This window comes from Musca domestica, unplaced genomic scaffold (genome assembly GCF_030504385.1).
Source record: "Musca domestica strain aabys unplaced genomic scaffold, Musca_domestica.polishedcontigs.V.1.1 9, whole genome shotgun sequence".
Lineage (NCBI taxonomy): Eukaryota > Metazoa > Arthropoda > Insecta > Diptera > Muscidae > Musca > Musca domestica.
In genome coordinates this window covers 5,594,907-5,612,127 of record NW_026712435.1, presented here as the reverse complement: position 1 = coordinate 5,612,127, position 17,221 = coordinate 5,594,907, and the positions used below count along the sequence as shown (strand labels likewise).

General features: G+C 37.6%; 1 protein-coding gene across 2 annotated transcripts in view; it reads left to right on the top strand.

The window, feature by feature from the left end:
• The window catches only part of LOC101894934 (nucleosome-remodeling factor subunit NURF301), a 37,666-nt gene extending 25,856 nt beyond the window's left edge, over window positions 1-11,810 (top strand). For both annotated transcript variants that reach the window (XM_005188475.4, XM_005188474.4), the window contains 5 exons: window positions 10,271-10,443; window positions 10,497-10,634; window positions 10,692-11,055; window positions 11,147-11,231; window positions 11,293-11,810. In XM_005188475.4, the coding sequence (XP_005188532.1) occupies window positions 10,271-10,443; window positions 10,497-10,634; window positions 10,692-11,055; window positions 11,147-11,231; window positions 11,293-11,498 (966 nt within the window). In that variant the 3' untranslated portion in view covers window positions 11,499-11,810. The remainder of the gene's footprint in view (window positions 1-10,270; window positions 10,444-10,496; window positions 10,635-10,691; window positions 11,056-11,146; window positions 11,232-11,292) is intronic.
• Window positions 11,811-17,221: the final 5,411 nt, after the last annotated feature.

The window sequence follows — 17,221 nt, the reverse complement described above, 5'->3', positions numbered from 1 at the left end:
AACTACAACAAATCTTATACAATTTACGTCAACAGTAATAAAAGGATTTGTTCAGCGTAAACAAAATGATACAATTTATACTGATTTTAGTAAAGCTTTTGATAGGGTTAACCATGAACTCCTAATATATAAATTAAATTATATGGGTTTCAACACAAACTTATTCAAATGGATATCATCTTACTTACAAGACAGATCACAACTAGTTTTGTTTGAAGGATATCTATCCAAAACGATTAACGTTCCATCAGGTGTTCCGCAAGGAAGTCACCTTGGACCAATCCTCTTTCTTTTATTTATCAACGATTTACCTAATTCCATAAATTACTCGAAATTGTTAATGTACGCAGATGATGTTAAATTATTCATTTCCCATAATTGTGATAAACGAGCTAGTTTACTTCAAAACGATTTAGATAGCCTTTTTAAATGGTGCAGGTTAAATTGTGTGGATTTAAATTTAAGCAAATGTAAGCATATGTGCTTCTCCAGATCTTCTTCTCTGATATTACAATATAATATTGACGGTCATTCATTATTATATAAATAAAGCATCCGGCATCTCTATTCCGATAAAATCGAGTCCGTACAGAAGCAATTCCTGCTTTTTGGTTTAAGAGGTTTAAAATGGGACAATAATTATGTTTTGCCCTCTTATACTAGCATGTTAGAATTAATTCGATTACCTTAATTAAAAAATAGACGCATTATGTTTAATTGTATAATGATGTTAGAAATTTTAAACGGTACTGTACCATCTTATTTTCTAATCTCGTCTATTAGAATAAATGTTTAAATTGTCAATTTTTATATATTGACTTACATCGCTCAAACTATGCGATGGGTGACCCTGTTTGTAAAATGAGCGTTGATTTTAATTATTTATATACTTATGTAGATTTTGGTATAGATATAGCTATAATAAAATCTAATATAATTTTGTTTTTAAATGATCAATAGATTTAGTCTAGATAATAGTATTTTTATTCGGCTGATGAAGTTATTTTCTGCAGCTGGAATTACTAACGCCTCCTGATAAGCCATCCTACGTATGGGGATGGTCGCCCCCTCGGTCGACAGGGGTGGGAAATGAGTAGCGTTGGGCACGATCGAGAAAAATACAAACAGCTATTCCAAATACCAATTTTGCAATACTTTTTTGTGGCAACCTGAATACGGCAACCCTATGCCGTATCGCAGCTGATCATTTAGTTTATATTGCTGTTTACGTTTGTTTATAAACAAATAAACTGTGGTCTATACGTTGGACTTAATAAAATTAACGTGGATCTATTGTGATTTCTATTTGATACTATACATGACGGATATTCTTAGGAATAATGCAAATGTAAACATTAACAGTGTAGTTGTGTCATTGTATCATACGAAAGCATTTAACTCTATTTCTCATGCATATTTGGTACTTAAACTTATTTCTGAGTTTAATTTTTCTACAATCGCTTGTAAGCTTGTTGAGTCTTATTTGCATGATAGGAGCCAATTTGTTGTTCTTAATGGAAAATCGTCAAATGTGCTGTCTCTTACATGTGGTGTACCACAGGGTTCTATGTTAGGTCCTTTGCTGTTTGTGCTATATGGCAAGGAATGCTTTTCTGACTTGAACTGCAAATTGCTCTTGTTTGCTGATGATGTCTTCCTTGTCTTTAGTAATGTTTATGACTCGCAGATATTCGAGACGGAAATTAATGATTGCCTAGCTCGTTTTGAACAGTGGTGTTTTGATAACATGCTGGTGACCAATCCTGTGAAACCTAGAGCCATATGCTTTGGCAATTTCTCATCTCAGCTAAATATTTTTCTTAATAGAGGTAAAGTTGCTATTGTAAATTGTCATAAAATTTTAGGTATATTTGTTGATGATAAACTTTTATTTGACACACATGTTGACTTTGTTCAAAGAAAAGTGTTGTATTATCCGCATGTTATATTCTACGAATCTTTCTCTTCCGATCTGGGTCAAAAGGAGAATTGCTTATGCTCTCCTGATGCGTCATATTTATTATGGCTTGGAGGTTATGTTTGGCACAATAGAACGTGTGTCTTCGAAGTTAAAACGTGTGGTTAATTCCATTACTCGCTTTGTCTTTGGAGATAAACTTGTACAGCATATATCTGACTATGTTGATATTTTCTTGGAAATTAACTTTGAACGGTTTGTTAATTGTAGGGTGTTAAGCACTTTTTATAAAATTGTGAAAACAGATGTACCTGCTTTATTAAGGAATATGTTTAGGTTTGCTATGTCCTCGAGAAATACTCAGATATTTATACCTAGAAAATACAATTCTACTTTTGAGAGATCTTTTGTAATACGAGTTGCCCGTTTATGAAATTATTCACCTACTGAACTGAGAATATTTTCACCGGCTAATAATGATTTCCGCTTAAAACTTATAGGCCACCTTCGTAATTCTGATCTTCATAATATCTAATGTATATTATTAGTTTGTTTGTTAAAAACAGTAAATGATTTTTTTTACTTTTGAGATATGTATGTACACATATTTAAGGCTTGTTGTTTTGTTGCTATCACGCCCTTTATTTATTATTAAAATTATTTTTTTTTTAATTTTTGTGCAGTTATGGCTGGGCAGCCAAATATATTGACTTAATTATTAGTTTTAAGTTATTATTTTCTAATTGGAGCATAATTACGTTATTAATAATATTCATTGGCCTTGGAGGCTTTGGTATTATGGTATGAAATGAATAAATAAATATATGTATATCATATCCATATCGATTTGTTAAAGCCGCAAATATTGACATTTTTAGATAAAGTTAAATCAAATTATAGAGGAATCTATAGAAGTTTAAACATAATATTTGCACGAATCGATTGTTAAATACTCCACACTGTGGTACGGAGTATTATGTCTTTGTGCATTTGTTTGATAATTGCTTTTGTGATCTCTATAGAATAACATTCTGAATCGATTTTTGCACGTCTGTCCATATGTTCATGTATTTTAATTGAGATTACATTCGGTAGGGTCTGCCAATATTTATCCTAATTGGGCAAATATTACACTTTTGGTGAACTTGAAATCGGACAAAAATATATATAAAGAATTTGATGTAAATTGTACACCACCACGCTACGTTCGTCCAATTAGTACAACGCTCCCATCTCCAACGAAACCTGAAAAAGTCGTGGTGGAAAAATTCAATTAAAGACTTTGGTCAGGTTAAAAAGAGGGCGATAAAATCGCCGCTTGTCCTGGTGGACATACACTTAAGCCAGTATAGGTCTGTTGTGCGCTGTAGAGTAGATGTTATTGAAAGAAGTCGGACAGTTTACAATCAATTATATTAGGAATTCAGTTGTCTTGATAAAATTCCTCAACTTTTTTATCTTATATACCATGATCTGATTAAGGTCTGGTATGGAGTTGTTACCTAAGAATTGGGATCTGATATTTGAAAACCCTGGGCATACATAGTATGGAGGGTATATTAAGTTCGTCATTCCGTTTGTAACTCATCGAAATAATCATTTTAGACCCAACAAAGTATATATATTCTTGATCAGCGAAAAATTCGAAGACGATTTAGCACTGTCCGCCCGACCGTCGGTCTTTTGTAATCACGCTACATTCAAAACGAATAAAGATATCCCTTAGAAGAGAATGATCTATATAGGTTAACGATATCGTATATCCTCCATATAACGGTACCCCCGATATTCGGTATTTTGATGATTTTCGCCACATTTTTCAATGCAATTGTCTGAAATTCTGCACAAGGTGTTCTTTGTGAACACTTTATCCCCTGAAAGAGAATTGTCTATATAGGTCCACGATATCGTATATCCCCCATATAACAGTACCCCCGATATTCGGTATTTTGATGATTTTTGCCATATTTTCCAATGGTATTGTCTGAAAATCCACACAAGGAGTTCCTTGTGAGTACCATAGGACGTCCATATATGGGTTTTTTTTCATGTCTTCAACACTAGACCTGAATAGAATAGAATTGTCTATATAGGTCCACGATATCGTATATCCCCCATATAACAGTACCCCCGATATTCGGTATTTTGATGATTTTTGCCATATTTTCCAATGGTATTGTCTGAAAATCCACACAAGGAGTTCCTTGTGAGTACCATAGGACGTCCATATATGGGTTTTTTCCATGTCTTCAACATTAGACCTGATGCATTTGAGGTATTAGATTGTTTACTGTTGCTAACCCCCTGTTTGTTTTGGCGAGATAATTCGCTATATCGTTACCTCTAATTCCCGCATGACCTGGTACGCATATAATGCGTACTGAGCCGTGTTGGGAATATTTGTTGTTTTCAGTCGGTATTTGTAATAGGAATCCATCGGCCCACGAGTCTCTATTATGAATTAATTATAATTAGTTAAATATTTTTTTTTAATTTATTGAATCTTTCATATATTTTGATGAAAATAACAATAAGGTTTCATATCTTACTATTATTTTTTTATCGCGAGGTTGTCAATATAGTCACCCCACATTTTTTTCATGCTTTAATTCTATGAATTTATGTTTCACATGAGGTAGCTACAATTGTCTCAGGTAATCAGGCCCTTAAATGTTTTCAATGCCACGTTGCCATTATTTATCCACTCGTTCGTCGCCTTGAGCCTTATGGCCGCAACGGTTCATACCGTATCTTAAAACATTTAAAATTGCATATAAATCCCTAGTTGGTATGTTAGAACAGGTCTAATTATGCTTTTAAATATTCAGTATGTTATCTTTGGATTGAATTTCCATTTAGAACCTATAGCACTTTGCCTACCTTAATAAGCTATAAGCTTTATAGGTTCTTTCATGGAAGTGGGCTCTCCAATTCAGTTTCCGTTCTAGTATCACACCTAGATATTTAACCTTTTTGGAAATGTTGATTGTCTTATTCAGGAAGACAGGTTCATTGAAGTCCCCCAGTTTTGTTTTCCTGGCGAAAAAACATATCTCAGTTTTCCGGGTTTACGTAAAGGCCTCTTGGTCTGGCCCAGTTGTATGTGAGTTTCATAGCCGACACGTCTCTTCTGCACATGTTAGAATTATTTCCCTCAGAAGTATTATGACGTCGTCTGCCTAGCAATTCAAAACCTTCGTTGTTTAAGACCTTTGATAGACTGTTTATGGTAGTAATCCACAGGAGATGTGATAAAATTCTTCCTTGTGGCTTTGCTTGACCAACTTTGTCCCTTATGATAACGTCATATAGCCCGCAACTTATCCATCTATTTCTTAGCATATGGTTTATCCTGTCCTGAGGGATCGTCGACCTGAAATTTATCTAGGGATTGGATAAGTGCATACTGCCAATGTGTTTTAACGCAAGTGCTCTCGATGTGGTGTACAAATATTGTATTGCGGTTTCCTCTGAGCCTCCCTTAACGTATGCATGTTGTTTACATTTGAGCATATCGTTTGATATCTTGTTTTTAATAATGGTGTTGATTGTATTTTCCATGGTTTTAAGTAAGAACGATGTTATCCTCGCCTCATGTCAGGTTTTGGGGTATACACAAATTTGCTGTTCCTACTATTTTGTTGTATTCTTTGAGTTTATTATGGTAGCTGTCCCAGAATATACAATTTTTTTACGTCGACCTTCAAGTTCTGAATCTCGTTTATAAGATATTCTGAATATAAAGTAATGTCTAACACCCCCTTCCTGATTTTATTTGAAAAGGTTGTTTAATTAAGACTTAATAGATTGTCAGCATTTAGATAATCTAATATGTCTTGGCCCCCTTTAGGCTACCTATTTGTGCTTCGTAACCTGTTTGTTTTGTTTTTCTCACCAACCGCTAAAGTTCTGCCGTAGATGTTAGTGTCGGCAAGTCACAAAAATGCGATGGTTTGTATGATTCCTAACAACCAAGCGAGGAATTCCGGAAAGATAGAGATTAGACAGATTACGGGGTTTGGACTTCTTGTCCCGGAATTTCCACGTACGAAAGTCGTCTACACACATAGTTGATTATTTAACGTTCTAGACATGGCGGGCGTAGTTCTCTTTACATCCTCAAACAGTGTGGTGTGGTTGTCGTATCAAATGCCTTTGATAGGTCATAGGCTACCAACACTGTTCTATGATACGGCTTGTTCTGGTTTAATCCTTGACTGATATGTGTGGATATGGCGTTCAATGTTGTTGTGTGGTGCTGTATTGTGGACTTAATTTGTGTTGATGGCTGGCAACCGGATAGCTTTCTTTAATGGAATAGTAAAGCCTGAGTATTGAGTACCTTACTCAACTCCCGGCGTATTCAGTTGTCTCAATATCTCCATTATGACTTGACATGACATTTTTTTTTATTGTTTACGGCATTTATACTGTAATTGTTGATGGCATCTGTGACTGCATCAGTAAGAATGTTACTCATACCTGCCTGATAGGCTGTTTGATCTAGAGACTCTCTCTTATAGCGTTGGACAACTCTAGATCGCGTAGGTCCATCAAAAACACACCTGGATGCGAGAATATTAACCACTATATGATATATTTTGGGTGACTCCCAACGCAACACAAGCATATCGTTATGCTGACATACTGCATGTATGTAGATGGTCCTTTGGTATCATGAGGAGGCAGTTCTCCGCGTAGCGTTCTTTCAGGTCTGTATATCTTTACACTGCGATTTCAATGCCGTCTGGAACACCTGGAATCTCGGTAATGTAAGTGTAAAACAGTTCCGGAGATATCACCCCTCCTTGGGGAACTCCTTGTTTTACTCTACTGGGATTGGACTTCTTGTTCCGAAATTCTACACGACTGGCGCCCAGTGTTGTTATGTTTTTAGTCCTCGACTAATATGGATATGGCGGGCAGTACTGTTGTGGACGGAATCCGTATTTTGCAACTGGATAGCATCCTGTAATGCAAAGGAGGGGTAAAGTCCAAAGAGTCTTCGATACTGGCTACAAAATCGAAATCGGCCGTTACGACTCGCCTCTACCGGCTTCAATAGCGGCCACCGAGCCATTTTCCAGGCTTCGGGAACAATGTGGGTGTATAGCGACAGGATGAGAACTTTTGTCAGGTGCTCTACTCCCGGAGTTGTTTACACATTGCTATTAAGATTTTGCCCGGGTCCAACGCTTTGGATGACTAAGCCCATCGTAAAAATGACTGAATTGCTTTCATTCTTCTTCTCAGGGTTCGAGAGCGATTAAATCGTTGATGTCTCGATCCTTTCGAAGATCCTTTCTGCTATAGCAAAACATCAGAAGAGTTAGGCAGTTCTCTAAAGCGAAGGTTGGTGAACTCTTTGAAGTGCGGCGTTCAGAGATTATCGGGAGATGGTATGACTCAAAGATATCATGTGTTGCTACTTTACGTCAAAATTTAAGAACGGATGATACTATGTTGAATATGGCGTACAATCATAATCTCCTCTTATTCGTGTGGGGGCCTTCTCGTTTACAGTGCAGAATATGGTCATTACCTAGGATGGAAAACCACATATCAAGATGGGCATTAAGATTCCCTCGTACCTGGCCGTTATTGTTGATCAACTGCGGGCAAATAACGCGGTTCCCAGCTATTAATCGGCCGGATCTATACATTAAGTACCTCTACCTCAGCAGTTACACACTTGACTGCTACCGATAAACATTTCATGTATTGGAGATAGATCTGTATTGAACAGAATCGTTGTAACAGGAACGTTAATCCCCCACCTCACTTCTGGTGCGATCCTTCCTCAATACGTTCAATTTCCATTAAGATTCCGCAATTTCCATTAAGATTCCTCCTATTCATAAACTGAGAGTCCGTTAATGCTCATAAACGATGCAAATAGGTTGCTGTTTGGGAAACTGCGTATTGTCACGACGATCAGATGATGATTCTGGTCAGGACGACGAAGACGTTGGCCAGAGTTATGCTGCTTAGAAAGAAAACAATTATCTAACACGGAAATGTATGCAGTGAAGTGGCAGACGCCAGCCGAAACTGTGATGTTGTCTCTGGTCAATCCGTCATTGTTGTTGTTATTGTGGAGGTAGTACATGTGAGAGTTTGCATTCAGCTAATCTGGGTCATGCTCCAGGTTTAAAAATTCGGCTACTTAAACGACTTAAGCCAGAGATCTTCTGGAGTGAGTTGGGTAGGTTTGACTGTGCAATTGTTCGGCCATATCACACGCCGGGCAGTCGTCACGCACATCTTCAATTCGTGCCCAATACGAATTAAGACGACTACACCATCCTGAACGTAATTGCGCCAAAACTACCCTGGTTTGTCTGGGCAGCTGGCGTTCTCCTACTGCAATGGATGGGGGGGGGGCTTCCGCGACTGCATCGGTATGAATGCCACTCAGACCTGCCTGATAGGCTTCTTGATCTAGAGGTTATCTCTTATAATCGTATATGTCCTTCCTGACACGCCAGGTTGGGGGGTGTTGTATCCACATATAATGGCTACACCCAAGCAGGTACTGTAACGAAAGCATATGATTATGCTGACGTAAGGGGGAAGGACTTTTACCTCCTCATGTAGATGGTCTACTGGTGTCATGAGGAGACACCCCGTCGTAGTTCTCAGGGCAGCATTTTGGCAGATCTGGATGTGCTTCCACTGCGTAGCACTAGTATTCGCAGACCACACTGGAGCCACATGGCTGACCACAGATCGTTATTAGAGATCAACAAGGTTTCCTTGTCCGCACCCCAAGTGCTGCCGGCTAGCGCCTGTGGACATTGTTCCTACTTTTCATCTTGTCGCAGATAGCTGCGGCTTGCGCGGACGCCTTAAACATAGTGTCGAATGTGACACCTAGAATCTTGGGGTACTTCGTGGTCGGTATTAAATCCCCCTCCTCGACCTGCACATTCAGCTGTGATCTCCGCAGATCATATGGTAAAGAGTGTGGCCGTTGATTTCGTGACGGATATTTTCATATTCCTCGCGTGGAAGTATGCGGCAAGCTTCGCGAGATATGTCATCGACCACTGGGTCCGACGCCATTATCGTAGAATCATCCGCATACATTACGATCTCCATGCCGTCTGGAGGGCGAGGAATTCCGGAAAGGTCGAAGTTAAACAGTTCCGGAGATATCACCCCACCTTGTGGAACTCCTTGTTTCACTCTACGGGCTTTGGACTTCTTGTTCCGGAATTCCACGTACGACTGACGTCCACACACATAGTTGATTATGCAACGTATCAAACTTGGCCGGAGCAATGTGAAAACAACTCCCTTAGTTGAGCACCTGACAAAAGTTCTAATGCTGTCGCTATCCACCCACATTGTTCCCGAAGCCTGGAAAATGGCTCGCTGGCCGCTATTGAAGCCGGTGAGGCGAGTCGTACAGGCCGATTTCGCTCAATACCCCTTTTTCTAGAAGCAGCACTTATGACAACTTATGATCCTTAAGCATAGCATAACTTTTGACAACGGCTAAAGCTATGTTGGTATATGTTTAACAACAGCGTTTCCTTTACAAAGCGCTTACGTACTTTGCAGAGCGATGTAATTTCACTTATAGGACGAATATTGTCAGCTAAGTATTGTTTGAGTGTTGCGGCACAAAGAACAATGAATTTCAACTCTTCACTATTGATCGATGAAATACACCTAAGTCTGTTTTTACACGGTCTTTTTGTACACGGTTTTGATATAACACGGTTTGAAAATTGAATATTTTTAATTTTTTTTACACAATTTTTTTTCCATTTAGCACGATTTGAAATTTTATGTACTTAAATTTTTTTGTCAAATTTAATTTTTGCGAAGTATGTTCATATCACAAAGAAGTATTTATGAAAGAAAAAAGTCTGAAACCATCGATAGTATCAATAGTTTGCGAACACTAGCTTAAAGATTTAAGTGAATTCCCCTTTAGCGCGTACAAACATTTTTTACTGGTCAAAGCAAATGTGAATAGCACAAGCATTATATATTTGATTTAATAAAATAGACATGAATTCTTGTTCTTAAAAATTCTTGTTTTTCACTAATTTTAATAGGTTTTAGAAATTAGGAACAAATCACCCATTAGGAACAAATCACCCATAAAATCAATGTCTTTTTTACACGGTTTGTTTTTTTACACGGCTTCTTCTGGAACCAATCTACCGTGTAAAAACAGACTTAGGTGTAGCCACCTACTGTTTAACAAATGCATAAGTGTTCATCGGCAGTTTCAGTTTCATTAACCATTATTAAAGTTAGGTTAATTGGTTAATTAATTATATTTCGGCTTTAATTACAAACATAAGTTAATTTCTAAATATTTGATTTTATTTTCAGGAGACTTTGGAACGCCACAAAGACAATCTAAAAAGCAACATTCTAAAGAAACGATCTTTACTTGAACGCAACCTACAATTTCAAATCAAAGACGAGATGTCACAGAAAATTATTTTAAATAATTATGATAATAATGATAACGTTAATAACACACCTTTCATAGAAAACAAGAAGTAATTATTGTCATAATATTACATATTCTACCATTAATTTTTTTTATTTATAGACAAGAGAAGCAGACTTCGCCAAAATCGATCGTAAATAATTCTAACAATGGTCACAACTCCAATACTAAAGGAAAAAAACTAGGTCGAAAAAAAGAAAAACTATATTGCATTTGTCGCACTCCATACGATGATACAAAGTAAGAAATACATTCTAATGAGTTGAATTTAAAAATTGTATCTATTGTATATTTTAGATTTTACGTGGGTTGCGATATATGTAGTAATTGGTTTCACGGTGAATGTGTCCACATTACTGAGGAGGATTCAAAGAGGTTATCGGAATTTATATGCGATGACTGCAAAAAAGCTAGAGACACCCAAGAACTTTACTGTCTGTGTAGGCAACCATATGATGAGTCTCAATTTTACATTTGTTGTGATAAATGCCAGGACTGGTTCCATGGTCGATGTGTTGGTATAGTCCAGAGTGAGGCCGAATTCATTGACGAATATGTCTGCCCAGCATGTCAAAAAAACAATTCAGTAAATATGGCGAATATGAAAAATTTAACAGAACATGAAATTATTGAGCTCAACAAATTAATCAAACATGTTCAGGTGAAACATTAAATATATCATAAGCCTAGTTTGCACAATCTTATATTACTTATTTAAAATATTGTTTTAATTTGTTTTAAACTATACATAGGGTCATAAAAGTGCTTGGCCATTTATGGAACCAGTTGATCCAAAGGAGGCACCCGATTACTACAAAGTTATAAAAGAACCAATGGGTTTGTAAATCGGATCAATGACAATACGTTTATATACTTTTTTTTCAAAATTTTATTTCAGATTTAAAACAAATTGAAGAAAAGCTAAACAAAGGCGCATATAACAAATTATCAGAATTTATTGGTGACATGACAAAAATATTTGATAACTGCCGTTATTACAATCCTAAAGAATCATCATTTTACAAGTGCGCAGAGACATTGGAATCGTATTTTGTCCAAAAGATAAAAAATTTTCGGGAAATTGTAGTTAGTCATCAGTCCTAAATGTATATTTACGCATATTGTTTTCTTTGCTTCAAAAATTACTGGTTTAATGTAATAGCAGTAATATAAATTAATGAGACGTGGTTTATGAAATATTATATATTTTTTGCGAATAGGCGCAATCTATTTAGGAACATCTACATATATTTAGTTTTAAGGAAAATTTTGTACAGACAAATTAAGTTAAATCACCACTATTTGTATGGTTTGTATATATGCATTTCTTAATAATAAAAATTTATTACTTAAGATAGAATACAGAAAAAATATATTTGAAGCAGAATGTTCTTTACCGTCTATAAAGAAATTAAATTGTGTAACCTATGTATAATCATGTGAATAGTATAAATAAGGAAATGTCATTGGATTTGCTTGGATATTTAGAAAAGGGTTTGACATTTGAAAACCATATGACTGTCTTATTGACAGCCGCGTGCTGTGATGCGAACATATTAAAAAAAAAAAACATGCCTCTATCAATGATCGCCAAAAACAAAAACTATTGATTACAACAAACATATTTGCCTATGTTGTTCACATTTACAGACATGTCACAGGAACGAATTGAGAACGATTTTTTTTAAATCCGTATTAAGCTTCTTCAGAAAACAAAAAAAAAAAAAAACAAAATTTCTGTTTCAAACCACATTGGAGTTTGCCAGTGAAATTGTATTTCTTGTAACATTAAAACACATTCAAGTGATAAAAATGTTATTTGTCGATAGGTCAGTCTGTGGGCAGCTATGCGGCCAAGTGCAGTCTGCGAATATAAGTGCTACGCAGTGGAAGAATATCCACTGGGGCCTATACGATATCGTGGACCGATATAGATAATTCTCTTCCTGAGTATAATGTACTCACAAGGTACTCCTTGTGTGGATTTTCAGGCAGTTCCATTAAAAATGTGGTTAAAATCATCGAAATACCGAATATCAGGGGGTACAGTTATATGGGGCCTATACGATATCGTGGACAGATATAGCCCATCTTCGAACTTAACCTGCCTGCAGACAAAAGACAGATCTGTGCAAAAGCGTGATTACAACAGACAAACGGACTGGGCTAACTCGTCTTAGAATTTTACGCTGATCAAGAATATATATACTTTGTGGAATCTAACATGAGTATTTCGAGGAGTTACAAACAAAATGACGAACTTAATATACCTTCCATACTATGTATGGTGTAGGGTATAAAAACAAAGTTAAAAATTATCACAATTCAAAAAAGGACAAAAACTAATTGCAATTTTATAAACGGAGCATCCACAGTTGGCTAAGAGCTACATAAAAGCTCCAGATGCCAAACAAACCACCAATGATTTGTGGGCACGATTGATAAAAATTTTAAATGTCCACCAATTAGTTATGTGGTCGGTTGGAAAAAGGTAAGTAATACATAGTTTACTCATACATGTAAATACATTTTTCTCTTAAGGTTTGGGCGGATCATAAGACAGAAAAAATTTAAGATTTACTGCAAATGAGGCAGGCGGTTGATGGTATGAATGGGGTGCGAAAATTTGGTGCAAACAATAGAACCCCCATTGTTGGCAACTAGTATCGGCAGTAGCAATGCCGAGCAGAATGTGGCGCATAGGTGCAATACAAAAGACGACAAGTAGACATAAAAGAAAAAACAAGTAAAAAAGCTGTAAGTTCGGCTGGCCGAACTTTGAAAACCTTCACTATTTGCAACGAATGTGGCAATTTAAAAAAATAAAATCCGTTAAAAATTCTAGTAAAATCTTAGAAATATCGAATGTAGCCCTTATATTAGGGTCTATACGACGACGTGGACCTGCATAGGCAACTTTTGTCATAAGCCATTACAACATTCAAATGTGAAACTTGAAAAAAAAAATCGGTGAATCATGTAGCTAAAATCATCAAAATACCGAATATAGGGGGGTACCGTTATATGGAGGCTATACGAAGACGTGGACTTCACAGACAATTTTCTGTCATAGGCTGTAGTATTCATTACGAATTTCAAATACGAAATTTGAAACAATTCTGGTGAATAATGTCGCTAAAATCATCAATATACCGAATATCGGGAGGCACCATTATATGAGGACTATACGAAGACGTGGATCTGCACAATTTTCTGTCTTAGACTGTAGTATCCATTATGAACTTCAAATACCAAATTTGAAACAATTCCGGTGAATAATGCCGCTAAAATCATCTAAATACTGCATATCGGGAGGTACCGTTATATGGGGGCTATTCCAAAACGTGGACCCACATGGGCCATTTTCAATACCAAAAGTCCTGCAGACATAATATAAATTTGAGTAATTTCCACAGAGTAATTTCTAGAGTGATTTCCACAGACGGACATCGCTAGGTTAGGTTAAAGGATGCGCGGTTGTATAAACAACCACTCCACTCGAAGACCTATTGGTCCATTGTGTTCATCCTAATTTGAGAAGATAGGAGAATAAAATAGAGAGAAGAGAAGGAAATGAATAACGGATAGTGAAGAAGCGAGAATCTGATTAAAGAATATAGATGTTAGTAGGTTTGTATCGACGGTGTATCAGCGTGTCGTCCTTAGCCATTTTAGTCTTCTTGCTAACTGAAGAATGACAGTTGGCTCGATGTCGGAGCCAGTAGCGCCTGTCTCACTCCTGTAAGAGTTGGGCAGAGTAAGTGCTCCTCCGCCTCAGTTTCTTCCTCGTCTTGACAAAGCCTGCAGTATTCAGTGTCATAAATCTACCCCCCCCCCCCCCCCCATTTGGATGTCATGGCCTTTATTGTCGTTTTTTGTTATTTTCCAGGAATAAACCTAAACTCGACTGGCTCCCAAATGACAAGACTGGCAGGATTTCGGCAAAATAAAAAGCTGCGTTTATTTGGTTTGTTTGTTTACAAATAGTGAGTTTAGTTGTCGTTGTTTATTCTCTGTAAGAATTTTAAAAATTTAACAAAAATTAAGTTTACAAACAAAATAAAAATATTTAATTTAAAAACAATAAAAATTAACACGACTTACAGTACGTTTACATATAAATGGGTTAACCCACTGGATTTGGATTAAAATTGTCATATCCATTACTTATACTTCAAATAAATCCTCTTGAAGTAGGTTAACCCTGCAAAAAGTTCTAACGTAAACATAGCATTACTTATTTTTGGGTTCTGGTTCTGGCCAGAAGGGCCTATTTATATAAAAAGTGACATTAAGCAAAACAACAAAAATAAACAAAATGAAGATGTTGGCTTAAATTTAGTTTCGTCTCCCTCTTCGCTTGGGATATTTCGGCCATTTATGACAGTGGCATTTCAAATTTGGCTACACTTTTTTAGCTTTGGTAATTGCAGGGTTACCATCTCCAACATCCCCACCCCCGTGAACTGACCCAGAGGGGGAGGCTTCACCAACTCCGTCTCCAGCCGCTTCCACGTCCAAAATGGCAAGTTTGGACACAGGTCTGTGGTATACACCGGCACTCGTTCTCACCTTGGCTGATCGTGCCACTCCGTCTTTGCCCCTGAATACTTCGATGACTCGTCCACGTCTCCATTGACTCCGAGCCATCTCTGGATCACAAACAAACACAAGGCAACCAACGACCGAGAAGGAAGACACCATTTTGTTCTTCGAGTTAATTCTGGAAGATATTCCCGAAGCCACTGATGCCACATGCCATTCTTCAAATTTTGGGTGACGCGCCACTGCTTCATTAAACACATCAGTCTAGGCTCAAACGGTGCTGGAGTCTGGGTTGAATTGGTACATCCAAGCAGAAAGTGGTTTGGAGTCAATGGATCTGGGTCTTCTGGAGTAACTGGCAAATGTGTAAGTGGCCTGCTGTTGACCATATTATCCGCTTCAATCAGGAACGCTTGTAGAGTCTCCAGTTTTGGGGCTTGCTCCTTTAGCATGATGTAAAGAGCCTTCTTAACAGATTGGACAAGACGCTCCCATACTCCGCCTTCGCTGGGATTCACTGGCGTATTGTAGACCCATTTTATTCCAAGAGCTGTCAGACCAGAAGAAACGGAATTAGTGTCTAAAAAATTGGTTATACCTTGCAGCTCCTTTGCTATGCCAACGAAATTTGTCCCATTGTCGCTTCTTATCATCTCTGGGACGCCTCTTCGATTGATGAAGTTCCGAATACACATTAGGCAGGAATCACTCGACAGGTCTGTTGCAATTTCCAAGTGGACAGCGCGAACTGTAAGGCATGTAAACAGTGCCACCCACCTCTTTTCTCGTTGTCTCCGGATTGACACTGTTACAGGACCAAAATAGTCAAGTCCTGTGTAGGTAAAGGCTCTGACATAAGGTGTCACACGTTCCAAGGGTAACGGGGCCATTTGTGGTTGAATTGGTTTGGCCCTACGAATCTTGCAGACAAGACATCGGGACTGAACGCTTCTTAGAAGTTGACGAAGTGACGGAATCCAAAATCGCAGACGAATTTCGCTCATTGTAGTGGCAATTTATGTGACAAAAACGAGAATGGTAAAATTCCACCAGCAAAAATGTAAAACGATGACCTTTGTGTAGAATTATTGGTCGTCTGGTATCCAGGGACAAAAAAGCAGCATTTTCTATTCTTCCAGATACCCGAAGCAAACCATCACTTCCAATTTGTGGATTTAAAGACTTTATGGAGCTGATAGCAGACACTGATCCAGTTCTCTGTATGCCAAGGATTTCATCCCCATATACTTCTTGCTGTACGCAGCGACAGAGATACATTTCTGCCCGTGCTTCTTCTTCCACCGTCAAATCACCCGACACCACTGATTTCCTCTTCATATTTTCAACGAATCGGAATGTCCACGCCATTGCCCGTTTCAGCCTACGATAACTTGAAAATCTATTAATATCTGGAATACAAAAACATACCTGGCAAGCCACCAAAACTTTGTATTTGTTTCTTAGCTCTGTTTTGCTGTGATCCACACAGGTTCCAGAATCGGTGTCACATTTACCTTGGTACCCAATGTCTCCACGTCGAAATATTGCCGCATCATGGTATGCATTTCCTTAAGCAAGTCACAATTTTCTTCCTCGAAACGTTTCCTAACGTGTAAAGCCCGCTTAAGATTGGAACTCTTCTCGCCTGGGATCGGTCCATAAATTACGGCGCCTAATCTCGTTAGGGTAATGATTGGTCCAACATCGGTCATCATACGAGGAGCTTCCAAGGGAACTGTTAAAAATGAATGTTGCAAGCTTAATATTAGTTTAGGTTGTACATTCGAATAATCCCGGAATGGGATTTCGGCGATTTGGTCGATTTCAAGGGATTTAATTAAATGAGCCAGATGGCAACTCTGTATTGGCAATGACAGATTGGACGAAATGTAAACATTGGTTATCGGGTACTCACCGACACCACTAATTGTCAAATTAATTTTTTCTGTTTTTTCGTTTATGTTTTGGTTATTAAGCCACCGAATTTATAAAATCTCCGGTTTCCCGTGTACTCCGAGTTTGCGAGCAACGTCCTCGTCCAGCATGGACACATTGGCGCCGTCGTCAATGAACGCGTACGTCGTTATTTGTTTGTGTGTTCCGTATAGCGTCACGGGCAAAATCTGGAAAGAAATTTTAAAATTCTCTTTTAAAATTTCTGCGTAAATCTTCGCGCCTTTACACGGTGGCATTTTACGATACAGTATTTTTTGCTTACCTGCACAATCAAAAATTGCACGACATCTTGTGCAGCAATGCCCAAAATGCAGGTAGCTTCATTG